Here is a 20,000-nt window from a genome sequence, read left to right on the forward strand (position 1 = left end):
CCCAAATATAAAGTGAGTGTGTATATCTCACATGTTGCAGATGAGGGGTAAATGGAGAAGCTCAGATTTCTAACTCCACACTCAACTTCTGACCATCTTTTAGAATTTGCCAATGGTTCAGGGACCCTCTGTGTTGTACTCACTTTATTTTAAAGCGTTTAGCAATTCCTCTGTCATTATTAAAACTTATTGACCTTCCCTGTGTATTTTAATAGGTGTTTTAAAGATAAGCCTCAACCCAAAGGAACAACCAATGTGGGCATTTTAGACATTTGAGTCCCATGCACCATTCTTTAAATGGAATCATACATTCATTCCCTTCTTGAATTACTCAGATTCCCAGGGCTCTGCACGATGAAATGATATCTTCCCTTAGCTAGGTTATGTTCTCTTCATATGTAGACTTAAAATATTTTTAAAGTATTTTTTCCTGAGGATGAAAGTCAATAGAAATGTAAAAATTATTTAAAAAATCATTTAAATAGCGGTTTATAAAAACAAGCATAATATTTTCAAGAGCTACAGTTGAAGGTTAGGCTGCTATGACTAAGATATCTGAATAAGTAGGAAAATAAATGATGTGAATAGTAAGTGATGTGAGGAGGCAAGAGGAGGTGAAAAACAGTAGTCACTACAGAATTCTTATGACATGAAAACCTATCATAAGATCTTATTGGCCTCAATATTACAGAGGTGAAATAAATTATGATATATTTGTACTATGGAATATTGTGCAGTGGGGTAGACATGATTTCATTTATATGTGAAATCTAAAATGCAAAATAAACTAACAAACAAAACAGAAATGAACACATAGATTACAGACAACAAAGCGATGGTTGCCAGATAGGAGGGGGTTGACGGAATTGGTGAAAAGGGGGGAGGGATTAAGAAGCACGAATTGCCAGTTATAAAAATAGTAATGGGGATGTAAAGTACAGCATAGGGAATAGAGTCAATAATATTGTAGTAACTATGTATGTGTCAGATGGGTACTAGACTTGTTGGAGTGATCACTTTGTAAGTTATATAAATGTCTAATCACTATGCTGTACACCTGAAAGTAATATAACATTTTGTCAACTGTAACTGAAAAAGAAAAGAATGGGGTAGAAGTATATGTTGTAATATGTAAATCTTTAAGGTATGTTAAATGAAAACGTCACAAAAAATATACAACTGACTAATCGTATCTTTACATATCTGTCATGAAGTCATATAATTTATATAAAAATTAGGGGAAGGGAAAAGAGGAGAGGAAATTTATAATACATAATTTAATGAATGTTTACGCATGTGTTATTATGTAGGTAATAATGCTACCAATACTACGACTGAAAAATAAATATAACAATATAATACTGGGGGTGCCCAAAAAATGTATACACATGACTTGTATTCATTTTTATCAGTATATATAGAGTATTACAATTTTAATACAGTTTTTTCCTTTCTTAAAATGTGTATATATACTTTGGCACCCTCTGTACATACAAATAAAACAAATAATACAACGGACTACTAGTGTTTTAACATAGATTTCAACTCAAGCACATTTTTTACTCTATTTCTTGCTTTAAAAAAAGGAAATTGAAATACAATAGTGCAATGACCTTAGCTGAATGTTTGAAAACAGGTAATAAAGACCCAGCTGACTAAAAGTTGCAAGAGGCAACGAAAAGAGTCTCAACACTCAGCTACTGTGAAGCCCTGACTTGTGGCCACATTACCTGGCATCATGAAAATCTTACCACAAGGCTTTTCATTATATTTATAATTTTGATAAATCATTAATGTATATTAAAATTTGATTTTCTTTTCATAAAATGCACAGTCACCACAGTTAAATCCCATTATTAAATGTTGTTTGATATTGAGGCCTGGCACATTGTAGGTGTTCAATTAGTATCCACGGAACAAAGAAATCAATTGGGAATTAATGAGACTCACTTTTCATACCAAGTAACTGCAATAGTTCTTTATATCTTGCTCTAAAATATATGTAGTAGCAGAGAATGGTTATTGTTGATTCATTTAATTTTTTTTTTAAATTAAAAATAATTGTTCATGACAGTGGCTCTAGTCTTCCTGTTTTTTAAAACCATAGTAGAAATTAATGGATGTTTACCTGAACTGAATGAAAAACTTGTTAGAATATAAAGCTCTTCTGAAAGTTCTGTGTTGCAAACTAACAAGGTATATAGCAGTCCCCCCTTATCCATGGGGGATATGTTCCAAGCCCCTCAATGGATGTCTGAAAACCTTGGATAGTACTGAACTCTATATATACCGTGTTTTTTCCTTATACATACAGACCCACGATAAATTTAATTTATAAATTCAGCACAGTAAGAGATGAACAAAAATAGCCAATAATAAAATAGAACAATTAACAATATAGAGTAATAAAAGTTATATAAATGTGGTCTCTCTCTCTCTCTCTCTCTCTGATAACTGACCTGATAAACAAGACTGCTACTAAGTGACAAGGGGTGGACAGCATATACAGCGTGGATACACTGGGCAAATGGATGATTCACATCCCGGGTGGGAGAGAGTAAGATTTCATCACGCCCCTCAGAATGGCATGCAATTTAAAACTTAAGAATTATTTTTGGAATTTCCCACTTAATATTTTCACATCGCAGTGGACAGCAGGTAATTGAAACCATGGAAAGCGGTGGGGGACTACTTATCAGGAATCGCAGATTTCCAGGCAAATACTAATAAACTCTGATAATGTAAAAATGAACAATGCCAATGTTCCTCCCAAGATGGAATATATGTATTTAGATTTAAAAATGGTCTATTACTTAAGCCAGAGTGCTGGAAAATACTGCCAAGACTCTTTACATACAGAGATAAACCCGAGAAAATAATCTGCAGCACAAATGTGATGCCGTATCACATACATACCCAGAGAACCTGGCTCCCAGTGCAGGTGTCACAAACTGGCCAGATCATAAGCAACACCAGTGCTACATAGAAAAAACATACATTCCTATGCTTCTGTGGTGGAGATTCTGACTAGGTAGGCCAGAGATGGAACCTAAACACCTGCTTTTCCCATTCAATTCAGGTGACTTTATGACCTGACCTATTTGGGGAGGTCATAATAGATTCTCACGAGGTACCTGTCCTCACAAAGTCAGAACCCAAATGACTAAAAACATGACAACCGCGTGCTATGAGAACCGACTCAAGGATAGCACAGTATGAGAAGAGGAACTTATGGGGCAATAATAAATATCTTTACGTGGTTTTGTTTTTTAAAAGGCTACCTGTAGCTATAGAATTAAAGGAGAAAAGGGCATGACATTTAAGATCTCTACCTTTCAAGGTGATTCATAATGCCAAAGAACATGAAAGGACCCTAGAGTCCACCTTTCTCACGGTCTCTTTTTAATCTGTTAATAGTAAAGTTTTTACTAAAAATTGATTAAAGGGAAAAGAGAGAGAGGTGAGTTCTGTAATAGGCAGTTTGAGCCAGGAGGAAGGTTAAAATTTATGCTTACTGAATGTCTACACTCTGGCAGGTCAATTACTATTCGAGCCACACAGCATTATGGTAAAGCAGGTGTCTAAAATTCAGAGAGGTTGAGTGACTTGCCCAAATTGACTTCACTGGTCTGCTTTGGAGCTCAGATTAGAACCTAGGTCTCGGAACGGGGTGGGGGAGAAGGGATGAAGTCACACAAACTTGGTCTTCAACGACTATTTAACACAACGTCTACAGGCTACTTGGCACATGAGTGGTGGTTAATAAATGGATGAGTAATGAATAGATTTGCAAATACCCTGGTCCAAAGGGTGACAAAGGGACTTCATACTGGGCCACTCTGAGCAGAAAGCCCTGATTACAAGAAATAGACACTAATGTTCTACAGCTTTCTTGCCTCTGATTAATGATAATTTTCTTAAATACCTTATAACTCATTTAGTTTCTTTATTTGCAAAAGGTGGGACAGCAGTCTTTGTAACTGAGATTTTCTGACAGAAAATCCGTCATAAAGTGACTTGAAAATATGAATGGTTATGGAGATCAAATACAGTGAAGCATAAATAACAGAATTGAAATCATGTTCCCACTAAATGAGTAACTCTGCAAGCTTTCAAATGATCATCCTGATTGGGTTTGCCTCACGTTTACATGCAAATGATTAACTGTCTCGGTAACTTGGTTGAATGGGACCATGATTCTGTTTCCTACATCAAATTTGTTTTCTGAAGGCTATTTGTGACCTGATAAGTTCTGAGTGTTAGTAGCCTGTAGAAGAACACAACCTCAATTTCACAAAAGATGAATTCTATATCTAAGATTTAATTTCTGGTCAGGTAAATGTTCTGCTCAGCTGACTTATCTAAGAATAGAGTATTTGCTATTGAAGCATAGAGGAAAAACATGGAGCATTAGAATGTTAGAATTTGAAATAGCAAGCTAGCTAGTATGGGTCTGTGGAAAGCCACTAGAAACAGGTGCCTTGGGTTCAAATCCAGCTCCCCAACCCGTGAGCTTGGACCTTGTAAAAGTTTCGCAACCCTGAGTCCTGCGTTTCTTGTTTATTAACATCAGGATAAGAAAAAATTCCTCTGGGTGGATATAATAGATAAATGATAGAAAACCACAAGCACAGTTTTGTTCACATAACTTAGCTTACATGTTCCTTCCAAGATCTCACAGCTTTAGAGTAGAGGAAAGGCAGAGAGATAGTCTCTGGCAGTTCTAAGGTTTGGTTTTTCTTTTTTCCTTTTTTTAACTATCACACTACATCTGTTTTACACTACAGTATATAAATTTGCATTGCTATCATTTTAATTTCATTCCATTTTTAAAGGAAAATTTCACCAGTTACAGAAAATTAAATATCAGATAAATTGGGAGAAATGAAGTAAATAAAAGATAAATCTATAATATTCAACTCTAGCTGTAGAATGTGGAATAAAGAGCGCTTGTAATATAGTCACTGAAATATTTCATAAAGTTATAGACACTCATTTCTTTGGAATTAAAATTCAGCTTCATCCTGAATATGCATCTTTTGTAACAAGCCCACCCAGGATGTTACAGGAAAAGAAAACCCTTCAAATAATACAACTTGATCCTATCCCTCAATGTAAACATAATAGGAAACTTTTCAATTTTTGCAATTTCTATTTTAAAATAATTTTAGATTCATGAAAAGTTGTAAGGACAGTAAAGAGAGGTCTCATAGACCTCTACAAGTTTAGTAAATTAACTCACATTCTTATTCACTTCTGAAATCTGCTTTATGTCTGTATTGATCAGCATTAATTTGCACAGTTCATTATGTGCTAAGGATGCAGAACGTCTGGCAATGATATACCTGTTTGTTTCTTCCTCCAGTTTTAGCAATCCATATAATTTCTGACAATCATATATCTTAAAGTTATTTTTATTAGGTTGGTGCAAAAGTAATTCTGGTTTAAAAGGTTAAAAACAATTGCAAAAACCTCAATTACTTTTCCACCAACCTAATAGAAAACTAGTATTTAATCATTATGTACTCGTTTCCTGCCCCCTAGACCTCCTTGCCCTATTTAGTTGTGACATCCCTTCCTTTACAAAGTTGCTTTCTCTCTTGGGTCTGGGTTTCTGAATTGCTGAGGAAAGGTGTCACCAAAAGTGGGGGCATATGCCTGGATATAATTCGTTCATTTCTCCATTCATTCAACAAATTATGATGAAGTAACAACACTGTGCCAAGAGCTGTTCTATGCACTGAGCATAATGGCTGTCAACACGTCAGCACCAGTCCCTGCCCTCATGGACTTACAGCCCACCAAGGAAAGATACTAAAGTTCAGAAGACAGGCCTGGCGATGTGGACATATTTACCAGGTGGATCTAACTTAGTTTGGAGTTTAGAGAAGCCCTCCTGGAAGAGAAGGGTGAGGCAAGGATGTGAACGTAAGTTAGTATTATGGTATGGTTCGTTTAAATTTTTGGCTGTTTTTCGTTGTTGTTTTTTTGCACCCCAACTACAATCCTAATTTAAATTCAGTTCTAAATTTTTCCTCCAGAATTTTTCAAAATTGTGAATAGATTTCTCCAACAGATGGTGCTGTGTACAACAGAAAGTTATATATTTCACTTTCTGGTGCTCAACTACTTCGACAATCTAACAGGACACTTTAGAATTACTATCTGTCTCATGGCTGATAAATGAGAAACAAGCTAAGTTCAATTGAAATGAACCAAAGCAGCAATATGTAATTGAGAAGTCTGTTTCTAAAATATTGTTGGTATAGTTAGATAATAAGTTATGGAAAATTTATTTTCTGTTACATAACATTGTATGTACCAACTGTCCTTTCCTGCTTCAATTTCCGAAGTAGTGTAAGCATTTAATGTAAAATGTATTATCTTAAAATCTCATTTGCTCTCATCTGAAAGTTTAGCAGTAACAACAAGCGACAAAATATTTTCCTAGCATTATAACAGTGTTTGGAGAACTTCAGCAACATTTTGTTCCAATACAGTGATTGGGATATTAAAATCATAGCATAATTCATATATCCTCCAAGTAGACTTGTGATACTTAGTTAGCAATGATTTTGATTTTAAAACAGAATAGATGTGTAAAATAAAGTCTGCACACTGTCCAGAGCAGTGTTCTCTATAAGAAATATAATGCAAGCCACATATGTAATTTTAAATTTTCTTATAGCCACACTGAAAAATAAAAAAGTATAGGTGAAATGAATTTTAACAATATGTTATGTTTAGGCCAGTATATCCAAAATATTACCATTCCAACATGTAACTAATGTAAAAGTTATATATATATTTATTTATTTTGGGGGAGGTACTAACTTCATATATCTGGTGTATTTTACATTTGCAGCACATCTCAATTTGTACAAGCCCAAGTTCAAGTGCTCTATAGCCATATGGAGCGCATGGCTACTGTACTGAACAGTGCAGGATTAGAGCATGCCTCAGTCTCTTCAATTTTTAAGTTAAGACATTTAAGGAAGAAGGATTCTTCTACCAATAAATACTCCCAGGTCCAGTATAACTGCAAACTACAAAATACCCCTTGGGTCTGACTTTGGAGGCACAAATTAAACATGTTTAATTGAACTTTGTGAGTTTAATTAAAGTAAGGTTTTAATTAATCTTACAAAATGGATTCGATTTGGTACACTTGAAAGATGATGTTTTTGGGGGGAGCAGAATGAATATTTTCTGTTTTGCGGTATCTTTATCTCTGTTGCAAAAACGTGAATCGACGAGTGCTGGAACAAGATCTATGACTGCTGCCAAGGAGAAACGTTGCTCCTGCCACATGATACCTTAGTGGTAACAGCAGATTCTTCACACCCAGACCAACTGTCCTCTGTGTCATTCTAGCCTCTTACTCCAATTGAGCTTTGCTGACACACCTGCTCCTCTAGCATATCCACTGATGTTCTTGTCTTTGGGCTTGTAGCTAACAGAAAGAATTCTTAATTCCACCTTACTTTGCAATGACAATTTTTTCTGAACACATACCATATCCTTTGGAGTCATACACGAACTTAGAGCGGTACCTGATTAGTAATGGAAAATTTACATAGCCACTGACATTTATGTAACATTTTTGTCCACACAAAGAACTTTCATAGACATCCTTCATTTGAGAACATACAAAGGCAAAGGAGCACTGGAGAAAACCAATTAGATCTAGAATCAGAAGTCCAGATTTTGGAACACTAGATCTGTCTATTTACTATTTCCTGAGTGGGTGATGACGGGGTGAGTGTCACCATCATCGCCTGTGACCAGGGCTTCCACTAGCACTGATAGTCTTTTGTGTGATTTGGAAAAGGGTGCTCAGTTAAACAGACACAGCCCTGTAGGTACGTGGCTTGGATATTAGGCAGTAGTGTTGAGAAAATTAGATAAGAGTGCCCTTTTGCTTTGCAGGCCAGTGTGAGAGCATATGGCTTGGCAAGTGGAAGAGGCAAGATTTCAACCCCCACTTGCTCTCCTGCACAACTGTACATGGCTACTGTGACTGACAACATTGACCGAGTGCTTCTCATGTATCAGACATTGTGGGAAGAACTTTGCATATATTAGCTCATCTGTTCCCCATTACTTCCCTATGAGGTATACTCACTTTACAAATTTTAAATTCAAGTTTACAGAGACTGATTGGTTAGGGTCACACAGTTAGTAAATGGTGGAGCCAGGTTGGGAATTCTGGTCTATGTGATGTCCATAGCTCATGCTTCTAATGACCTGACCACATTACACTGGGCAACTTATCCTCCCCCTTGAACTTGTCTTTCCCTGGAGTTATTCTGTTAACTTTGATTGTGCACATGGAAAATCTTTGCAAGTTTTTAAATACTATAGAACCATAATCTAATCCTTACAATGCAATTGTGTTGTTTAGTAAAAATCAGTGATCAAAATATTGGCTAAGATGATTTTTAAATACTTGTGCTTTAAGTTGCAGAGAAGAGACTGCAACAGGATTGGTTATAAAAGTGGTAAATACATGAGATATAAAGTAGCATATAGAATTCATTAGTGAAAAAGAGAGTTAAAAAGAAGACAATTATAATGACAGATATTATCAAGGGTCACTTGCCATAGATGACAGATTAGACTTAGTTGTTAACAACTGGGGAAAAATTAATAGGCTACATAAAATAACAGAATGATTTATTTCTCGTTTCCTTTAAGGAAATCTTGAGTGATCTGGTCATTGGTGTATTTTATGTGCTATTTTTATCCTGCTAATTAACAACTATTCAGGAACAAAAAAGGAGGGAAGCAGAGTGGAAAGGGTTGAATGTAACACGAAAACTCCTAAACTGTGCTTATGCTTCTCTTCCCATGAAAATTTTGACTAATTGGACCTTGAAGGAAATAGAAGGGTTGGTTTTTCTGAAAGACAGACTGATTTTATTTCTGCCCATCTGATTTTAGAGGAGGGATGTTCCAATAAGAATAAAGTGTCTTTGGGAACAGAAGAGTGGAGCTTGGTATGAAATCTGATTAATTGAGCTTCAGTGATAAAAGGTGTGTAGTAGTTCCTTCATTATTATTATTTACAAATTTAATACATGAAAAGTACCACTGTGCCTTGAAAATTTAGTCCTCATTATTGCTGCAGTGGCCTTCAGTGCTTGATTCCTTAAACCTAGAAGTATTTGTATTTCCTTTTAATTGTCTAAAATGGAACCAAAGTTTACCTGGTCTTTAAAAATGTAGCATAGAAACTCTATCTACTATTTCCAAGATAACACATAGAATCCAGGACGGAAGGCTGTATCATCATTTCTTTAAAACATCTTAGTCTGGCAATGTTTGGGGCATCATTTGTCTAAGCAAAGATATGACTAACTTCTATTTGAAAACTGATTTGTTCAAAACAAAATGAAAACATGTAGGCATGAAATCATGGAAGTCACTCCCATAAATAAACATTAAAAGTATTTTTTAAAATTCTACTTCTGCCTGATAGGACATACTATATAACCTATACTCAAAAATGAAGGAGAATATATTACTAGACTATACAATGTTTTTGCTAAAACTGCAGTGTCCAATGAGATAGCCACTGGCCACATGTGGCTATTTAAAATTAATTAAAAGTAACTTAAAAATTACCTTCCTGAATTGCACTAGTCACACTTCAATTACTCAAGAGTAATTGTGACATGTGACTAACTAGTGACTAGTGATAACTAGTGATTACTGTTGGAAAGCACAGCATGTTTCCAATAGAAGAAAGTTCTATTGAACAGCACTGTCTTAGAATATTCAATATGCTTCCTAGAAGAGTGTTCCTTTCTTAGAACTTTCCTTAAAGGAAATGCTTCTCTTTATTATTTTTTCTCCAGAGATTAATGAAGTTTGGGTAGAGGAAATAGACTGATGAGAACTTTGGTCCAGGGCTACATATTATAATGTGGTTCCTCCTTCTGATCCCTCACCAGGATTAGATGAGTGACCAAATCAGCCTTGTGCCTGCTACCGGTGATTCAAAGATGATTAAGACACATACCCTGCCCTTAGAAGCTTACACTATCAAGGTAGCTATCCATTAAAAAGAAGAAAATCCTGTGTAGTAGATGTTCCATTTTAAAAACTAGTATTCTATGTCAGCATTTAAGAAATACTGGATACATAAAAATATTCTTTCATTTTATTTTCCTTAAAACAAACAAACAAAAACTATCCTCTATGGAAAACCCACTTCTTGTCTTCTCTCCATTTTTTATCGTGAATCATCTGTATGCTTTCATTATTTTCAAAATGCTAATTCAATTTATCTTTTTAGGATTTATTCTTTTAAAAACTTTTGACTGTATTTGCTTGTAAATTTCCTTATAGGAGAATGAGTATATTTCATGCTTTAAAATAAGTTAGGGTAAGAAAAATTAGAAATCTTAATTACGATTGCATGTCCCTATCCATGAGAAATCATTTGAAATTATGGGTGGTATGTGATGCAAATATCAGTATTATGTATGGACATTTAATGGGTACTCATTACATGTGTAACATTTACAATGACTATACTTCTGGAGCTTTATATCTAGGTTTGTAGGCATTTTCCTCTTTCGGTTTATTTTCTTCTCCACAAGACACACATTTCTAAAATATGTGGCATATAGTTAAAAGTCTTTGAAAACAGGTAGGACTAGATTTCAATCCTGGTGCTACTTAGTTGGGGTAACCTTAGATAAATTACTTGACTTATCTGAACTTCAGTGCCTTCATCTACTACAAAGTGGGATCAAAACTTCCTACCTATAGTACATGCTTTCATTTTAAATATTCACATATAAAGGCATTTATCAGTGCCTGATGAATGCTAGACATCCAACAATTATCAGTTTCCTCCCTACCTTGCTGTCAAGACATCTTGAAATTCTGGGTTGGCTATGATTAACTATGTCTTACTTAAATAGAAAGTTCTATTTCTATTTCTAGGCATGGCATTGTTTCTTCTTCTATGGAATGAGTATAATAGGAACAAGGGCTGTATTTTATAAGTGCATCACAAAATTATTTTTTTTTCTCAACAACCCTATAAAGTAAGGAAGGAAATCTCCATTTTACAGAAGTAACAGGGGCTCATAGAGATCTAAGAATTTGCCCATGGTCATTCCTCTAACACCCTTGAGTCTGTCTAGCTTCTTTGTCCACATTTTGAAATGAGAAACTGTGCCGAAAGTCTTCCAAAAGCCAATGTATTAAACGCTAAAGAGTGAATATTGATGGTATGTGACTTATAGCTCCAATAAAGCTGCTACTTAAAACAAATGCTGACTTTATAGTGATTACGAAGTCAGTATAAAGATTAGCTTTATTTTATGGTCAGCTTAAGCTCTAATTGTTTTTTTTTTCCACATTTTTTAAGGAAAACTCTGCATCAAGCACCTACTTTTAAAACGAGCCTATTGCCAATGTCTACTAAGAAAAACTGCTGATTCTAAGGGTCAGATAGCCTGTAGAAAGGTGTGTACAAAAAAGTGACGGGCTCAGCTATATATCAGTCTTACTAGGTCAAAGAATAAGATACTGAAGCACCAAAGACCCCAATAAATAATATAAAACTTAGTTTTTAAAAAAGAAACTGATTATAGCTCAAGGGAAATTAAAAATTCAGAATACTGAAATAATCTTGGAGAAAACAGATCAAAGAAAGGGTCCGGAAATTATAATTCCAAAAATAAAATGTGAACGTATTTTCTTAAAAATTCTCTGCATACTTTGCATACCTTCCATTATTATTCCACCCCTCTTTACACATTTTTTACTTAGAAAACTTTCTTGGGTTTTGGAAAGATTGATGTATTTGATTAAATACTGAATGAATCATCAGAATATCTGTACATTATTATTATGCGGAAAAAATGTTGTTAGATTAAATGGAGCTTCATGCCTTAGAAACAGAAAAAAGCAGTAACTAGTCAGGAACCTGATTCCCTGTTTGAAATACAAACGTGTGAAATTCAAGGATTGTTTACTTTAGTCAAGTCATGCCTTTGATTTTTGCCTGCAGACATGTACAGAAACAAGGAGCCGTCATTATTACCTTCATCCATGCCATTAAGTAATTCGGTTACATCTTCATTTTTACTGTCAAATTGATGCTCCTTCCATGTTTCACCATTTTCACTTCGAAGAACAATGAGTTCTCTCTCTTTTCCTCTCATAGACCCAAAGTGAGGGATTTCCACTATGACAGGGCTGGAAAAAAATCCACATTATTTTGGTATCAAATTAAACATATTTATAGTATCATACTTTATAAACTGTTTCATTAATAGAACTCATTTGAAAATCAGAGGTGCCACTAAGGTTGGGAATGATTTCAAAGCTGCAGAATCATTTGCTAATTAAATATTAGAAGCCTGAAAACATGCATCATTCATTCATTCATTCACAAACAATTCTTGAGAGCCTACTATAGGTTAGGCATTTGATTTAATGAGGGGAAAAAATTCAGCACAAAAAAAAAAAAGGATTTTGATTCAAGGAATTGAAAATTATAAAAATAGATCATAAGAAAGTTGGTCCATTTTTAAAAACACAATTGGTATATTATATAAAATGCTAGTAACTTAAAAGGACACAGTCATTTCTTTAAAAAAGGAATTTTGTAAATTTCCTACATTGAAGATTACTGATTTTTCCCCTTAGTCAGAAAACAATCAATATAATAATTCACTCCCTTCAACAGTCAGTTTCTATGACTTCCATGGCCTATGCAGTTAAGACAGTTTCTGATTTTTAATTTGTGAAATGGTAGTGGGCAGTTTAATCTCCTAGCTCTAATATAACCTGCATGGGAATATTTAAATTTTCTGAAAAAGCACTTGTTGGTTTGCAATTGTTATATAATAATCTATTAATTTTTGACAGTGTCCTTTTGCAGAAGAATGTGAAAGAATGGCTGCAAATTGAAGATAGCCAATCAAGCACAGCAATAATTTTGTTAAATTTTAAAGTAGGATAAATGCTAAAAAACATGAATGAAAGTAAGCAGGCCACAATCACACCCAGTTTATGTAGTTGGATTGTGCAGCTTTCTTTTCTGACATTTAGTAGACAGTATCATTATTCTCCTACAGAGGTTGTATGTAACCTCTCCTATATGTTTATGTACATGTGACAATAAAAGACACAGGCTTAGATAGGTAAGAGCATAAAAAGTACAGTAGTTGTAATGATCAAATAACAAACAAAAACATGAATATTTGATTTATTACAAATGTACTCATTTAAAATGGAATGATAAATATGATTATTTTACTTTTGGCAAAATCACTATAATTCATGCAAATTACAGATAGCTAAAACTTTTTTTTATAATGACTTTACTTTTTGACAGGAAGAAACAAAATCAACTATTCCTAGTAGTGTTAATAATTTCAAGAGTTATTTACGTAGTTTTTTACCACACCTGATGATTAATTTTTTTTTTTTTTAGAACTAGATACAATCTTTGCAGGTTAATGTAGCAGATACTGTCTCTGTAAATATTTAAAGAATGTGGCTTTGTGTACAACATTCAACGATATTGGAGAGAGGGTATGAACAAGGGTCTCTGACCAAGGTGAAAGCCAAGCATAACTTTTCATAACAGGTTTCTTCATGCAGACTGCCAAAGCAAATACACCAGTCAAACAGACAAGCAAACAGACAACTAGTACCAACACATTTCAGCTTAAACAAAACAGAACAATTTAATAACTTCAGTAGAATAGGCTATCTGCTGCCTACTTGGTTTTCTTTAAATACCCTATATTCCCCATATTTTCAAAATCAGTTTGCTTATTAATCACTTTTCCTTCTCAAAGCCCATGAATATTACTCAGTACACGTAAGTACTTTTTTAAAAAATTTAACTCTACACACATACATATATACATATATATATACACATACACACACAAACACATGTTGATTCAAAGCCTGCAAATACCTTCTCCTACACTGGATGAATATTAGACTTTCGGTCTGTCTTAGAAACTATCATATTCAGTCGAAACATTTCAAATTAAAGAAAGGTTTACAGAAGCACAAAGTTATGAAAGCAGACTGCTTGCAGTGAATTCCACATGCTTGAAAAGCAAAAGATAGGTAGCGGTGCTACAGTAAGTCAAGCCACTATGATTTTTTTTTTCCTTTCAGTGACACACATCAACTGAAAGCATTAACAACTGAAAAAATAAAAATCAACTGAAGACGAGAAGACGACCATGGTATGACAGAAAAAAATTGAAAATGGAAAAAGAACTGCAGACATTCTGTATCTTGTCTATGAAGATCCTACCCAATAAATTTTGTTCCTTGAGGCCCAAGCTGCAGGATTCGGCTAACCAAGCTCTCACCCTCATTTACAGGGGGAGGATTGGTAGGAAGATGCAGTTTACTGAATAACATCCATGCAGCAGGAAGAGAAACGAGAAGGGGAAATTGTGAACAAACTGTCAGTCATGACAGAGCCTGCCTGATTTACACTCAAGTGCCACCTCAGAAAATGAATTAAATTTATTTTTTCTTTTTTGTAGAACACCATATTGTAATGGATAGTTTCCCTAACAATGATCTTTAAAAGGACATGTACCCAAAGTAGGCATTTATTCAAAGTGGTGCTATAATTTCAACATCTGTATTTTTTTCCTTAGAATGGCGTCGTGACTGCTATAGGGGCCATGAGGGTTTCGTGCACTCACTGAGCAGAGAACATGCTTCTTGGTTAGTAAAAGCTTTGACCAGCAAATTGAGTTAAGGAAGTATCAGCCTACTAGCTTTCCACAGAATTACACAGCTTTGTGACCTCTGACACTACACAAAAGGTGTACTCAATCAAAATGGTCCAACTAAGCAGCTTTAATAGTTAACTACTTGCGTTAACAAGGGGAAAGAAAATCAAAGATGTGGTTATGAGGTCCAAGATTAAAACTGACAAAACAACTTACCCTAAAAATTGTGCCCCTGCAGGACCCATTTCTACCAGCCTACTGGCTAATCCCTCTCCTTCCACCATGGGGGGTGGGTTGGCCAGTTTATGTCTCTTTACCAAACGGCAGGTGATGCGGGTGGGGGCCGTACACTTGCGCGGGGGAATGATGATTCTCATTCCGTGGTGACGGCTTCCTCTCATGGAGCCCCCTCTTGCGTCCACCATAAAGCTAACCAAAAACCTGCAGGGAGAAGAGCAGAGGCCAAATCAAGGAAAGAAGTAAACCATCTTCATAGGAGGTTTTGAAATTAAATGCTTAAGTTTAAAGTGACAGACAGTGAAGCTATCATTTCCTTTCTTTAAAAATAAATTGGAAGTAAATACGGTGGAGTCACATCAAACATGCATTTAACTTGTGAATTGGGCAAAAAGTGAAACATGGCATCTTATTTTTTGGTGGAAAGTGGCCCCCTAAGAGAAGCCAACCTTTTTGTCAAGTGTTCAAATGGAAGGAATAGTGAATGTTTCAAAGTTGGAATAAAACTGGCTATTAAAGGACTGTTGTGTATTTAAAAACACAAAAACAAAACCACTTTTTTGTTTTGTTTAAGCTATATTGGAGGACCATTTTAACTACTATGAATGGGTTTAGCCATTGGCTGACTATGGAATCTCTCTCCCTAAGTAAGATGAAACTCCACAGTATGTCTTAACACGTACAACTCATAAAATGAATGTATATTTAATCAGACCAACACTCTAATTTTTACTATCACAAAGCAGAATATAATAAAAGCAGGAGATGACTAGTTTTGCTAAGGCAATTTTGATGGAAAGGGATTTAATCTCTTCGGTATAAATCTGGCTTTAAAACTGTTGAAAATAGCCTACATTTGAGTATTCGTACAGCAATACAAAAGTGATAACTTAGGACTTTTTTAGAAAATGTCTTTCAACTATACAATTCTGTCATTGACCTTTATATCAAAAGCTAATGAGAAAAATATGAAAATGTAAAGAAATTAATGATGTCATATCAGGGTAACAGCATATTGTAATTCTTGATTTCTATCATGGAAAACAGTCCCTCGTGGGTCCTCCTGCATCTTTACAGTGTTGTAAAGCACTCTGGAGAACATAAACCAATGAGCCTGACATATGGAAACGTGTAAGTCAGACAGCGGAACAGAAACACGGATTTTTGCATTTGAATTTTCACATGTGAAAATATGCTTATTACTGGAACAGCACCAAATGCTGATGATTAGAAAATTGTTGGAATATCTAAAGTGTTTTATGGGGAGAATAATCCCATCCATCAAAATCCTCTACTATTGAACCATCTAAAAACAGGTCTAACATCCTGCAAATACATTTTAGGACGGACTTTGCATGGAGGTCATACTTGGAAACCCTTCGCTACAGAGTTAGCCTTTTGACCTTGGGAGAGTAACTGCTTCAACAAAGCAAATTGACCTGCCATCCCCACCGAGAAGGACAGCATGGGGATCAATTTTCAGCCTATGTCATTTCCAGAACCAACTCTGGTCAGCAGAGAGGTGGAATCAACTTCATGCCCTTTTGCTCATTTTGGATTTAGCCATTTCCTCTAGTTTATGTTTTTATAACATTATACCTACTTCAAGAGACTGGGAACACTATGATATTCAAACTAAGAATTGTCTCCAGTGCTAGATACCGTGTTTCCCCGAAAGTAAGACTGGGTCTTATATTAATTTTTGCTCCAAAAGATGGATTCGGGCTTATGTTCAGGGGAAGTCATCCTGAAAAATCATGCTAGGTCTTATTTTCTGGTTAGGTCTTATTTTCGGGGAAACACGGTAATACAAGGCTCACTTGAACCTGCTCTAGGGAGCCCACATTTTCTTAGACATATACATGTTTAACAGCTACTTTTCTCCGTAATGAAGGCAATATGGCAATATTACAAAGAAGTTTAAGACAAAATCTGATCTTCCCCAGCATTTAGTCATTAAAACCAACTTGTGATTGGTAATAATAGTAACAGAAAATATTAAAAAGTGATTCAAGATAAATGCTGGGTTTGAAAATTCAGTTGTAGTAATACAAATAAACACTGGATTGTCTATACTGAACAGACAATATTTGTTCTGGCAACGAACAGCTGATTCTCAATAATATAGATACTAGTATTTCAGATCAGCTCTGTCTTGTTCACTGCTTGACCTACAGAGCTGAGCACAGTGCCTGCACACAATAAATGTTTATTAAATGAACCAATGAACAAAACTATTTTGTTAAGTGTGCTTAGAAACTGTCTAGGTCAGACTTGGTTACTAATACTTTTATCCATGCGCTTAAATGGTAGAAAGTTCACGAACTTAATAGTCCGACCTTTATATATATGTAAAACATTTGTAGCTGAGCAGTCTGAAGGTAGTGTAAGAAGGTAATCAGTGTCAATATAAAAATATCCCAGCTACAAAGAATGCCAGAACAAAATGGAAAAAAACCATGGCTTAGAAGATTTGAATGGCAAATTGAAAGAATCACTTTCTTTGCTCTGCTTTGCACCGGGTGCATGGCTGGTGCTTACTACCAATCATTTATTGTTCTAAGGTTTACAACTTTATGGAGGCAACAGAAAGAGGAAAGGTGGGAGTATATGTTAAGCAGCATGTGGGTCCTATTATTCAATAACATTATGAAAAATAGTTAATTTTTTTCCAAACTCATTTCTTATTCTGTACAAAATAAAATTCCATGCAATGTAACTTCCAGAAACAAATTAAAAGGTGATGTTTAATCATATTTGTTTTATCTTATTAATACTTAAACTAAAGCAGGAATTCTACAAATGATCCTAAAACCAACACATGAATATTCCTAGTTTTAGGAACAGCGGGATGACAAATGCTGATACACTACACACACTGACACAATCTAACTGCAGGAAAAATTCACATAAATTAAAAATACAAAAAAGGATGGTTCACATAAAGGACACAGTTATCACCTTGAATCATACTGAGGAAGTGGAGAAGAATAGCTGCAAAATAATTTAGAAAGCAAATGGGAAAAATTAATGTAAGATAATTAGAAGCAAGCAACAGAAAATGTCAATGACAAGCAAAAGAAAAGTAAAAACCATCAGAAAATGAAACCAAGGCATTTGGCATTTGGGGGACAACCTGGAAAAATACTTGCCTTAAATGACTATATAAGCTACTCCACCTGGCATTAATGAACTATTTCCAAGTATATACCAAGTCTATATTTTCCTTTTAAAATAAGCCCATACTAGCTACTTTTACTTTCCTGCACTTGTCTATTCTCTTCAGTAAATTCAAGGAGAGGTAACTTGCATTTGCATTCACTGTCTCCAAGTGTGGTAAAGTTCATTTTTGATTGTATTATCCCATGCTCCCTCAGCTTCTCAGTTGACTAAATTAAGCTCTAGTACTTTTCTTTCCTATGTAGGGGTACAAAATGCTGGTTCTAGATCCTTGTAACATGGTGACAATTCACCAAGCTCGATTCAAAGAACTCTTCAACGTGTCTGACCCTTGAACTTATTCAAGTATTTTACATATTCGTTCTCAACTCTGATTTTTTTCTTTTTTTTCTTTTGCAATTTTAGACACATACACATCTAATATAAATCATGTAAATATTTTTAGCGGTTTAAAAATTATTACTATAATGAAAGGTTTTTCTAATTTAGTTAAAGAAATACAAGGTTAATGACTCAAAGACAATGTATTTTAGGGTTTATAAAGCACTTTCATGTAAATTGCTTCCTTTTGCATAACATTTCAGTGATTAGTTTTTCAGAATTGTGGTGCTATAAGCTGTAATTCCATAAGAATACTTTAATAACCTGCAGCATTACTCTGAATCTGACTTTTCCTCTGTAAACTAGGGAGAATGAGTAAAACTTCTCTCACAGTGTAATTTTAAGGTTTAAATAAATATTAAATAAGACAATACATGTAAAAGCTTTAGCACAATGTGAGGTACATGAAAAGCAATAGTAAATGTTAGCTATTACAATTTATTTTAATTAAAAGCAGCAGAAAATACTTCATGTAATACATAAAGGCACTTCACAGATGTTAACTATTGTTAATTTATTTAATTCCAAATTAATCAGTTTTTGTCCTGGATCGCAACTAATGTATGACCCAAATGCCAATTTCAGAAGTGAAAATACCTTGATATTTTCACCATCATAATGAATTATTTCTATTCCATTTGTATGGATGTCAATCACCCTGAATTTTAATTAGCTACAGGTGAAGAATCCAATATCTAAAAATAAATTGATTATCAATTCAGCAGTCAGAGCAGGTCACCTTTTAGCCACCAACCTCAAATTCTGCTGACCAATGGGACAGCAATGAGGGGCCTGTTTGATGTAGTTCTTACCACAGCACATTTCGTACACATACATTGGTACCTTCATTTTCTAAAAGTGAATTTCTTTAAAAAATTTATTTATTTTTCCTAATTGTAATTTAATACAACGTAACTATAATTTTATTTCAGGAATGCAAAAGGTACCAAACTTGATCTGGAAGTTTCAAGTTGGTATTTTCTTTTTAAAGGACAATCACACAAAATCAATCATTTGTCAAATCAAAGGCCTATATCAAATGAGAAAAAAATGAGAATACCAGAGCTTACTGCGTATTTAAAAACTAAATATTTGAGTGAAATTCCTCTATCATTCCAAGCAAAGCACAAAAGCTGTCAAATAGTGAGGTAAGTTAATAGAAAATAGCTATTATTTTTTATTATAAAGAAAATCAGATACTCAGAAAAAAACTTCATTTTGAATAAATTAAGAGAAATGACTATATTAAAATTTTTTATGGAAAACTACAGACCTAGAAGTGTACCAGAATAGACAGTTTTTAGGCACCAAAACTTTGGTGAATTTCCTTTCCAACACCATGCTTTTATTAATAAAAATAGATATACAGATTTGCTTAGAAATATATTTACTAATGATTTACAGATATGTCACATATACTTCCTAATGAAGTACTATAGGATATTGAAATTTCATACCTAT

At 34.5% G+C, this 20,000-nt stretch overlaps 1 protein-coding gene across 32 annotated transcripts in view; it reads right to left on the bottom strand.

The window, feature by feature from the left end:
- ANK3 (ankyrin 3) overlaps window positions 1–20,000 on the bottom strand; it is a 591,144-nt gene that overhangs the window by 54,180 nt on the left and 516,964 nt on the right. For 21 of the 32 annotated variants that reach the window (XM_074339470.1, XM_074339460.1, XM_074339465.1 and 18 more), the window contains 3 exons: window positions 17,940–17,972; window positions 14,958–15,182; window positions 12,065–12,219 (listed from right to left, as the gene is read on the bottom strand). In XM_074339470.1, the coding sequence (XP_074195571.1) occupies window positions 12,065–12,219; window positions 14,958–15,182; window positions 17,940–17,972 (413 nt within the window). The remainder of the gene's footprint in view (window positions 1–12,064; window positions 12,220–14,957; window positions 15,183–17,939; window positions 17,973–20,000) is intronic. The other 11 variants (XM_074339473.1, XM_074339469.1, XM_074339468.1 and 8 more) reach the window with 1 other exon arrangement.

The sequence above is a fragment of the Rhinolophus sinicus genome, linkage group LG07 (genome assembly GCF_036562045.2).
Source record: "Rhinolophus sinicus isolate RSC01 linkage group LG07, ASM3656204v1, whole genome shotgun sequence".
NCBI lineage: Eukaryota > Metazoa > Chordata > Mammalia > Chiroptera > Rhinolophidae > Rhinolophus > Rhinolophus sinicus.